This window comes from Oncorhynchus mykiss, chromosome 21, assembly GCF_057628025.1.
Source record: "Oncorhynchus mykiss isolate SJ-2025 chromosome 21, ASM5762802v1, whole genome shotgun sequence".
Lineage (NCBI taxonomy): Eukaryota > Metazoa > Chordata > Actinopteri > Salmoniformes > Salmonidae > Oncorhynchus > Oncorhynchus mykiss.
Genome location: NC_143042.1, coordinates 3450470 through 3460997, shown reverse-complemented (window position 1 = coordinate 3460997; position 10528 = coordinate 3450470). Strand labels below are relative to the sequence as shown.

At 42.7% G+C, this 10528-nt stretch overlaps 1 protein-coding gene across 2 annotated transcripts in view; it reads left to right on the top strand.

The window, feature by feature from the left end:
- Window positions 1–2796: 2796 nt before the first annotated feature.
- nell2b (NEL-like 2b) overlaps window positions 2797–10528 on the top strand; it is a 113605-nt gene continuing 105873 nt past the window's right edge. The window contains exons 1-2 of one of the 2 annotated variants that reach the window (XM_090213480.1): window positions 2797–3505; window positions 3865–3993. In XM_090213480.1, the coding sequence (XP_090069606.1) occupies window positions 3451–3505; window positions 3865–3993 (184 nt within the window). In that variant the 5' untranslated portion in view covers window positions 2797–3450. The remainder of the gene's footprint in view (window positions 3506–3864; window positions 3994–10528) is intronic. The other variant, XM_090213481.1, reaches the window with a different exon arrangement.

Genomic DNA, 10528 nt, shown 5'->3' with positions numbered 1-10528 from the left:
TTTAACATACTACAGAGCTGTATAGAGTTTAACATAGTACAGAGCTGTATAGAGTTTAACATAGTACAGAGCTGTATAGAGTTTAACATAGTACATAGCTGTATAGAGTTTAACATAGTACAGAGCTGTATAGAGTTTAACATACTACAGTTTAACATACTACAGAGCTGTATAGAGTTTAACATACTACAGAGCTGTATAGAGTTTAACATAGTACAGAGCTGTATAGAGTTTAACATACTACAGAGCTGTATAGAGTTTAACATAGTACAGAGCTGTATAGAGTTTAACATAGTACAGAGCTGTATAGAGTTTAACATAGTACATAGCTGTATAGAGTTTAACATAGTACAGAGCTGTATAGAGTTTAACATACTACAGAGCTGTATAGAGTTTAACATACTACAGCGCTGTATAGAGTTTAACATACTACAGAGCTGTATAGAGTTTAACATAGTACAGAGCTGTATAGAGTTTAACATAGTACAGCGCTGTATAGAGTTTAACATACTACAGAGCTGTATAGAGTTTAACATACTACAGAGCTGTATAGAGTTTAACATACTACAGTTTAACATATTACAGAGCTGTATAGAGTTTAACATACTACAGTTTAACATAGTACAGAGCTGTATAGAGTTTAACATACTACAGTTTAACATAGTACAGAGCTGTATAGAGTTTAACATACTACAGTTTAACATAGTACAGAGCTGTATAGAGTTTAACATACTACAGTTTAACATACTACAGAGCTGTATAGAGTTTAACATAGTACAGAGCTGTATAGAGTTTAACATACTACAGTTTAACATAGTACAGAGCTGTATAGAGTTTAACATACTACAGTTTAACATAGTACAGAGCTGTATAGAGTTTAACATACTACAGTTTAACATATTACAGAGCTGTATAGAGTTTAACATACTACAGTTTAACATATTACAGAGCTGTATAGAGTTTAACATAGTACAGAGCTGTATAGAGTTTAACATACTACAGAGCTGTATAGAGTTTAACATAGTACAGAGCTGTATAGAGTTTAACATACTACAGAGCTGTATAGAGTTTAACATACTACAGTTTAACATAGTACAGAGCTGTATAGAGTTTAACATAGTACAGAGCTGTATAGAGTTTAACATAGTACAGAGCTGTATAGAGTTTAACATACTACAGAGCTGTATAGAGTTTAACATACTACAGTTTAACATAGTACAGAGCTGTATAGAGTTTAACATAGTACAGAGCTGTATAGAGTTTAACATAGTACAGAGCTGTATAGAGTTTAACATACTACAGCGCTGTATAGAGTTTAACATACTACAGAGCTGTATAGAGTTTAACATACTACAGAGCTGTATAGAGTTTAACATACTACAGAGCTGTATAGAGTTTAACATACTACAGAGCTGTATAGAGTTTAACATACTACAGAGCTGTATAGAGTTTAACATACTACAGTTTAACATACTACAGAGCTGTATAGAGTTTAACATACTACAGAGCTGTATAGAGTTTAACATACTACAGAGCTGTATAGAGTTTAACATAGTACAGAGCTGTATAGAGTTTAACATACTACAGCGCTGTATAGAGTTTAACATAGTACAGAGCTGTATAGAGTTTAACATACTACAGCGCTGTATAGAGTTTAACATAGTACAGAGCTGTATAGAGTTTAACATACTACAGCGCTGTATAGAGTTTAACATAGTACAGAGCTGTATAGAGTTTAACATACTACAGAGCTGTATAGAGTTTAACACACTACAGAGCTGTATAGAGTTTAACATACTACAGAGCTGTATAGAGTTTAACATACTACAGAGCTGTATAGAGTTTAACATACTACAGAGCTGTTCAGAGTTTCTATACTATATAGTCCATCAAGCCCTGACTACTGTAGGTTGAGACCCTGAACGCCGAATGATCCGTGTGACCCCTGTGTCATTATCTGACCCTCATGCATATGCTAATGAGCCTCCAGGTTCCATGGCAACCTGTCTCTCCTCAATAGATTCTCAAGGGCACCTGGTGACATGTGGCTCAGTTTGTATTTGTGTGTGTGTGTGTGTGTGTGTGTATATGTGTTTTTGTGTGTATGTGTATATGTGTCTGTATATGTGTGTGTATATGTGTGTGTATATGTGTGTGTTTGTGTGTGTGTGTGTGTGTGTGTGTGTACATGTGTGTGTATGTGTGTGTATATGTGTGTGTATATGTGTGTGTATATGTGTGTGTATATGTGTGTGTGTGTGTATATGTGTGTGTGTGCGTGTGTGTGTGTGTGTGTATGTGTGTGTATATGTGTGTGTATATGTGTGTGTGTGTGTGTGTGTGTGTGTGTGTGTGTGTGTGTGTGTGTGTGTGTGTGTGTGTGTGTGTGTGTGTGTGTGTGTGTGTATGTGTGTGTATATGTGTGTGTGTTTGTGTGTTGCTACAGGCAACACTGCAGCAATGCATCCCTCCCTCTCGGTATAACATGTAATTATATCCATCTTATTGATTAACATAGAAGTACCAGACATGTGCCTTCTGGTTCTGAATATATGTAGGGTGGGCGTGACTTCTAAGAGATATGCCTTGCTTGACAACTGAAGGATTGTGAAAATGGCAAGGTGCAAAGAGCCTTTTAACTACAGTTCATCAGGACCGGCTTGCTGAGTGTGCATCTGTTCTTTAAGAGTAATTAACCCGATAATGGTGGAACAGGATGTTAATTATAATGGTGTGTTAATGACATAGAGGATGTTAATGATAATGGTATGTTAATAGTTTAGATGCCCAGGGAGCTCTTCTCTCTAAAGGCTGAAGGTGTGGTGCATGGAATTTAGCTCTCAATGCATTTTAATATTGAAGGGAACATTTTGTATTTTCTAAAGATCGTTTTACCACCCTGAAAAACACATGTGCAGTAGGCTAAGCACGCCAGAGGATCACGAAAAACGCCCAGCTGAAATTGTTTTCTGATTAAATTACTATCATTGAATATCAAACGTTAAATGCCACTCTCCTACGGTCATTTGGTAATGTTGAGAAATCATCTCCTTGATTGTGTTCCACCGTAGACCAAAAGGGGGCAGGAACGCTGTCCACAGACGCTATCCTTTCGCTTTCCATCCTTTCCATCCTTTTTGCTTCTCCACATACCAGCCTCCTCGCACTCACTCACCACCTAGCAGCCCGTGTAGTGATGATGTTGCACCTGTCTTCATCGTTCTCTTCTGAATCATCACGGATGCTGAATGGAATATTTTGACGTCAAATATTTCTAATTGGTCTTAAAAGTTCTAAGAACGCCGACGGTCAATATTAGATGACGCGTTATTTTGCGAGCATGTGGTTTTCTTCTGACTGACGCGAATCGCCTGCGGTATTTTAGTACCAGCAGTGTTTTTGAAAGTGGACAGATAAGCATGGACTAATCGTTGTGATTATTTTCCATTCATGATGGGACCATTCAAACTTTATTTTTTGTACAGTACATTTGCCATCTTCCCAGGTAAGCTAAATGTCCGCATTTTGTTACGCAATTATGTTGATTGATTTCCCATAACTGTCATGTTTTGATTTTAGTATGTTACTGTGACGTGGTTTCAGTTGATAACTGAATTAATGTATTTCTTATTTTTCGTGTTTTACAATAATTTTACAATTTTGGCTGTGTAGGAAGTTGTAACCTATCAGAATAGAGGTTTGTAGGCTAAGTTTCGCAGCATTACATCATGATATAGCAGCAATAGCCGGCTGCGCTGTGTCCACACCTAGGTGTCGGACTGACGGTCGCTGTCCATGGTGCTGAACTAACGCTATCTCTGCCGCGGCCGGACTCTTTCTATCTATCCGGTCTCTCTCATCCAGCTCTAGGCTTTGGTGTCGATCCAGCCCTCCGCATCAACGTATTCGATGAACTGAAGTTGGGAGAGTCTTACGCTGGAGTTTTTCAAGTTCAGGGGTTCCACAATGAGAGCAGAGCCTTTCTTTTCCAAGGTAAGACCCGAAAACTGTATTTGACCCATATCTATGCATTACTCTCAAGGGGCGGCAGGTAGCCTAGTGGTTAGAGGCAGGTAGCCTAGTGGTTAGAGGCAGCTAGCCTAGTGGTTAGCGGCAGGTAGCCTAGTGGTTAGAGGTAGGTAGCCTAGTGGTTAGAGGCAGGTAGCCTAGTGATTAGAGTCAGGTAGCCTAGTGGTTAGAGGCAGGTAGCCTAGTGGTTAGAGGCAGCTAGCCTAGTGGTTAGAGGCAGGTAACCTAGTGGTTAGAGGCAGCTAGCCTAGTGGTTAGAGGCAGGTAACCTAGTGGTTAGAGGCAGCTAGCCTAGTAGTTAGAGGCAGGTAGCCTAGTGGTTAGAGGCAGATAGCCTAGTGGTTAGAGGCAGGTAATCTAGTGGGTAGAGGCAGGTAGCCTAGTAGTTAGAGGCAGGTAGCCTACTGGTTAGAGGCAGCTAGCCTAGTGGTTAGAGGCAGGTAACCTAGTGGTTAGAGGCAGCTAGCCTAGTAGTTAGAGGCAGGTAGCCTAGTGGTTAGAGGCAGATAGCCTAGTGATTAGAGTCAGGTAGCCTAGTGGTTAGAGGCAGGTAGCCTAGTGGTTAGAAGCAGCTAGCCTAGTGGTTAGAGGCAGGTAACCTAGTGGTTAGAGACAGCTAGCCTAGTGGTTAGAGGCAGGTAACCTAGTGGTTAGAGGCAGCTAGCCTAGTAGTTAGAGGCAGATAGCCTAGTGGTTAGAGGCAGGTAGCCTACTGGTTAGAGGCAGGTAGCCTAGTGGTTAGAGGCAGCTAGCCTAGTGGTTAGAAGCAGCTAGCCTAGTGGTTAGAGGCAGGTAGCCTAGTGGTTAAAGGCCGGTAGCCTACTGGTTAGAGGCAGGTAACTTAGTGGTTAAAGGCAGGTAGCCTAGTGGTTAGAGGCAGGTAGCCTAGTGGTTAAAGGCCGGTAGCCTACTGGTTAGAGGCAGGTAGCCTAGTGGTTAGAGGCAGCTAGCCTAGTGGTTAGGGGCAGGTAGGCTAGTGGTTAGAGGCAGGTAGCCTAGTGGTTAGAAGCAGCTAGCCTAGTGGTTAGAGGTAGGTAGCCTAGTGGTTAGAGGCAGATAGCCTAGTGGTTAGAGGCAGGTAATCTAGTGGGTAGAGGCAGGTAGCCTAGTAGTTAGAGGCAGGTAGCCTACTGGTTAGAGGCAGCTAGCCTAGTGGTTAGAGGCAGGTAACCTAGTGGTTAGAGGCAGCTAGCCTAGTAGTTAGAGGCAGGTAGCCTAGTGGTTAGAGGCAGATAGCCTAGTGATTAGAGTCAGGTAGCCTAGTGGTTAGAGGCAGGTAGCCTAGTGGTTAGAAGCAGCTAGCCTAGTGGTTAGAGGCAGGTAACCTAGTGGTTAGAGACAGCTAGCCTAGTGGTTAGAGGCAGGTAACCTAGTGGTTAGAGGCAGCTAGCCTAGTAGTTAGAGGCAGATAGCCTAGTGGTTAGAGGCAGGTAGCCTACTGGTTAGAGGCAGGTAGCCTAGTGGTTAGAGGCAGCTAGCCTAGTGGTTAGAAGCAGCTAGCCTAGTGGTTAGAGGCAGGTAGCCTAGTGGTTAAAGGCCGGTAGCCTACTGGTTAGAGGCAGGTAGCCTAGTGGTTAGAGGCAGCTAGCCTAGTGGTTAGAAGCAGCTAGCCTAGTGGTTAGAGGCAGGTAGCCTAGTGGTTAAAGGCCGGTAGCCTACTGGTTAGAGGCAGGTAACTTAGTGGTTAAAGGCAGGTAGCCTAGTGGTTAGAGGCAGGTAGCCTAGTGGTTAAAGGCCGGTAGCCTACTGGTTAGAGGCAGGTAGCCTAGTGGTTAGAGGCAGCTAGCCTAGTGGTTAGGGGCAGGTAGGCTAGTGGTTAGAGGCAGGTAGCCTACTGGTTAGAGGCAGCTAGCCTAGTGGTTAGAGGCAGGTAACCTAGTGGTTAGAGGCAGCTAGCCTAGTAGTTAGAGGCAGGTAGCCTAGTGGTTAGAGGCAGATAGCCTAGTGATTAGAGTCAGGTAGCCTAGTGGTTAGAGGCAGGTAGCCTAGTGGTTAGAAGCAGCTAGCCTAGTGGTTAGAGGCAGGTAACCTAGTGGTTAGAGACAGCTAGCCTAGTGGTTAGAGGCAGGTAACCTAGTGGTTAGAGGCAGCTAGCCTAGTAGTTAGAGGCAGATAGCCTAGTGGTTAGAGGCAGGTAGCCTACTGGTTAGAGGCAGGTAGCCTAGTGGTTAGAGGCAGCTAGCCTAGTGGTTAGAAGCAGCTAGCCTAGTGGTTAGAGGCAGGTAGCCTAGTGGTTAAAGGCCGGTAGCCTACTGGTTAGAGGCAGGTAGCCTAGTGGTTAGAGGCAGCTAGCCTAGTGGTTAGAAGCAGCTAGCCTAGTGGTTAGAGGCAGGTAGCCTAGTGGTTAAAGGCCGGTAGCCTACTGGTTAGAGGCAGGTAACTTAGTGGTTAAAGGCAGGTAGCCTAGTGGTTAGAGGCAGGTAGCCTAGTGGTTAAAGGCCGGTAGCCTACTGGTTAGAGGCAGGTAGCCTAGTGGTTAGAGGCAGCTAGCCTAGTGGTTAGGGGCAGGTAGGCTAGTGGTTAGAGGCAGGTAGCCTAGTGGTTAGAAGCAGCTAGCCTAGTGGTTAGAGGTAGGTAGCCTAGTGGTTAGAGGCAGCTAGCCTAGTGGTTAAAAGCAGCTAGCCTAGTGGTTAAAAGCAGCTAGCCTAGTGGTTAGAGGCAGCTACCCTAGTGGTAAGAGGCAGGTAGCCTAGTGGTTAGAGCATTGGACAAGTAACCGAAAGGTTGCAAGAGCTGACATGGTGAAAATCTGTCGTTCTGCCCCTGAACAGGCAGTTAACCCACTGTTCCTAGGTCGTCATTGAAAATAAGAATTTGTTCTTAACTGACTTGCCTAGTTAAATAAAGGTAAAATAAAAATATTACTCTAACTTTGATCTTGTTTACGTTTGCACGTGTGACTAATCTTCTGCTATGTCATAAGACATTGAGTTCAAATAGCCTACACACCTGTTATAAAGCAGGTAGCCTACTGCTAGGATAGACGTTTGGTCTTGACGTTTCACCCATAGCGGGATAAAGCATTAACGTTACCCTCGGCCCACTGTATGACGAAAGTAGATAACCCCGTCATAACAGATAACCCCATCATAACAGATAACTCCGTCATAACAGATAACCCCGTCATAACAGATAACCCCGTCATAATAGATAACCCCGTCATAACAGATAACCCCGTCATAACAGATAACCCCGTCATAATAGATAACCCCGTCATAACAGATAACCCTGTCATAATAGATAACCCTGTCATAACAGATAACACCGTCATAACAGATTGTCATAACAGATAACCCTGTCATAATAGATAACCCCGTCATAATAGATAACCCCGTCATAATAGATAACCCGTCATAACAGATAACCCTGTCATAATAGATAACCCCGTCATAACAGATAACCCCGTCATAATAGATAACCCCGTCATAATAGATAACCCCGTCATAACAGATAACCCCGTCATAACAGATAACCCCGTCATAACAGATAACCCTGTCATAATAGATAACCCCGTCATAACAGATAACCCGTCATAATAGATAACCCCGTCATAATAGATAACCCCGTCATAACAGATAACCCCGTCATAACAGAGAACACCATCGTGGCCTGGTGCCAAGCTGCAGTGAACTATTGGCAGCGACATTATTGTTTCAGTCTATAAATGATAGACTATTTATCCCATTCTTTTGCCAGACGTAGATCAGCAAAACAAAGATCCAAAATAGAAATCCCAACCCATACAGAAGTCTTTCATTCTGTCATTCGGCTGTCCCCATATTGCGACTTCTAATCCCATGTCTGGAGTTGTAGGTTTAGTAAACACTGGTATACCACATACCCCGCAGCGGGTTATAGTGTGCCCCCCCCTCCACCCCACCCCCAGATATAGTAGGCCTTGAACTACAGTAAATTAACTGTCAGACTGCAACATTTATGCTCATTCTCATTGACAAATGTGTAGAATAGCATGATTAGCTATAAAACTGCATTTTTTTTTATTTCTGCTTCATGGCAATATGTGTAGAATTGCAGAAAATTAGCTAAATTCTCTCAGCCTAATTGCAAAATGTGTACAATAGCATGATTAGCTATAAAACTGTTTTTCTCTGACCCATGGCAATATAAGTTGCAGAAAGTTAGCTATATAACAGCAATTTTCTCTCAACCTCATGGGAAAATGTGTAGAATATCATGAGATTAGCTATAAAGCTGCACATTTTCTCTTTGCCCCATGGCAAAATGTGTGGAATGTGTTTGTGTGAGGGAGATTTTTATTTATTTTCATCTTCCACAAGAGTCTCTGTTTCTTTCATTCAGACTTTCTGTAAGTTTCTCTCTCTGATGTCTCCAAACTGAGGGTGTTGATCTTGAGTTTCTCTCTCTGATGCCTCCAAACTGAGGGTGTTGATCTGAGCTTCAGTGGCTGTGTCTGAGCTAGCAATGCAGACCGCCCCCCCAGAGCAGAAAACAGGGATGAAAACTCTGCTTTGTGTCGAAGCTTAAGTCATTCATTTCATAGGCGTCTTTTATGTTTTGCACTGACTCTCTTGCACAGGCTCAATGTACACTCACTGGACCCTAACCACACACCCACACATATTACACACACACACACACACACACACACACACACACACACACACACACACACACACACACACACACATACACACACACACACACACACACACACACACACACACACACACACACACACACATACACACACACACACACACACACACACACACACACACACACACACACACACACACACACACACACACACACACACACACACACATTCCTTCACACTCTTCACGTATGCTGCTGCTACTCTCTGTTTATTATCTATGCATAGTCACTTCACCCCGACCTACATGTACATATTACCTAAATGATCTTGACTAACTCGTACCCCTGCACATTGACTCTGTACTGGTACCCCTGCACATTGACTCTGTACTGGTACCCCTGCACATTGACTCTGTACTGGTACCCCTGCACATTGACTCTGTACTGGTACCCCTGCACATTGACTCTGTACTGGTACCCCTGCACATTGACTCTGTACTGGTACCCCTGCACATTGACTCTGTACTGGTACCCCTGCACATTGACTCTGTACTGGTACCCCTGCACATTGACTCTGTACTGGTACCCCTGCACATTGACTCTGTACTGGTACCCCTGCACATTGACTCTGTACTGGTACCCCTGCACATTGACTCTGTACTGGTACCCCTGCACATTGACTCTGTACTGGTACCCCTGCACATTGACTCTGTACTGGTACCCCTTGTATACAGCCTCGTTATTGTTATTTTCTACTTTGGTTTATTTAGCAAATGTTTCTTAGTTACTTTTTACATTGTTGTTTAGGGGCTCGTAAGTAAGCAGTTCACTGTTTACACCTGTTGTTTTCAAATACAATTTAATTTGTAGGCCTTTTATCCACAGTACCAGTACCAGTCCATGGTTTTGTTGAGGCTATGAGAATCAGAATGAAAGGCAGAATGAAGTATTCAACCCCTTTTGTTATGACAAGCCTAAAGAAGTTCAGGAGTAAAAATGTGCTTTAAAACTCACATAATAAGTTGCATGGACTCACTCTGTGTGCAATAACAGTGTTTAACATGATTTGTGAATGATTACCTCACACATACAATTATCTGTAAGATCCCTCAGTCAAGCAGTTCATTTCAAAGATAGATTCAACCACAAAGACCACATTGTCGTTACTCTACAATACTAAGCTAATTGACAGAGTGAAAAGGAGGAAGCTTGTACAGAATAAAAATGTCCGAAAACATGCAGTTTGTTTGCAACACTGCACTAATACTGCAAAACAAATGTGGCAAAGCAATTCACTTTTTTTCTTGAATACAAAGTGTTATGTTTGTGGCAAATCCAATACAACACATTACTGAGTATCACTCTCCATATTTTCAAGTGTAGTGGTGGCTGCATCATGTTATGGGTATGCTTGTAATCGTTAAGGACTGAGGAGTTTTTCAGGATTAAATATTAAATGGAATGGAGCAAAGCACAGGCAAAATCCTAGAGGAAAACCTGCTTCAGTCTGCTTCCCAACAGACACTGGGAGATGAATGAACCTTTCAGCAGGAACATAACCTAAAAGGCCAAATATTCACTGGAGTTTCTTACCAAGACGACAGTAAATGTTCCTGGGTGGCCGAGGTACAGTTTTGACTTAAATCTGGTTGTCTAGCAATGACCAGTTTGACAGAGCCTTAAGAATCCTGAAAAGAATAATGGGCATATATTGTACAATCCAGGTGTCCAAAGCTCTTAGAGACTTACCCAGAAAGACTCACCGCTGTAATTGCTGCCAAAGGTGATTCTAACATGTATTGACTCGGGGGTGTTAATACTTATGTAATTTAGATATTTGTGTATACATTTGCAAACATTTCTAAAAACATGTCTTCACTTAGTCATTATGGGTTATTGTGTGTAGATGGGTGAGGAAAAA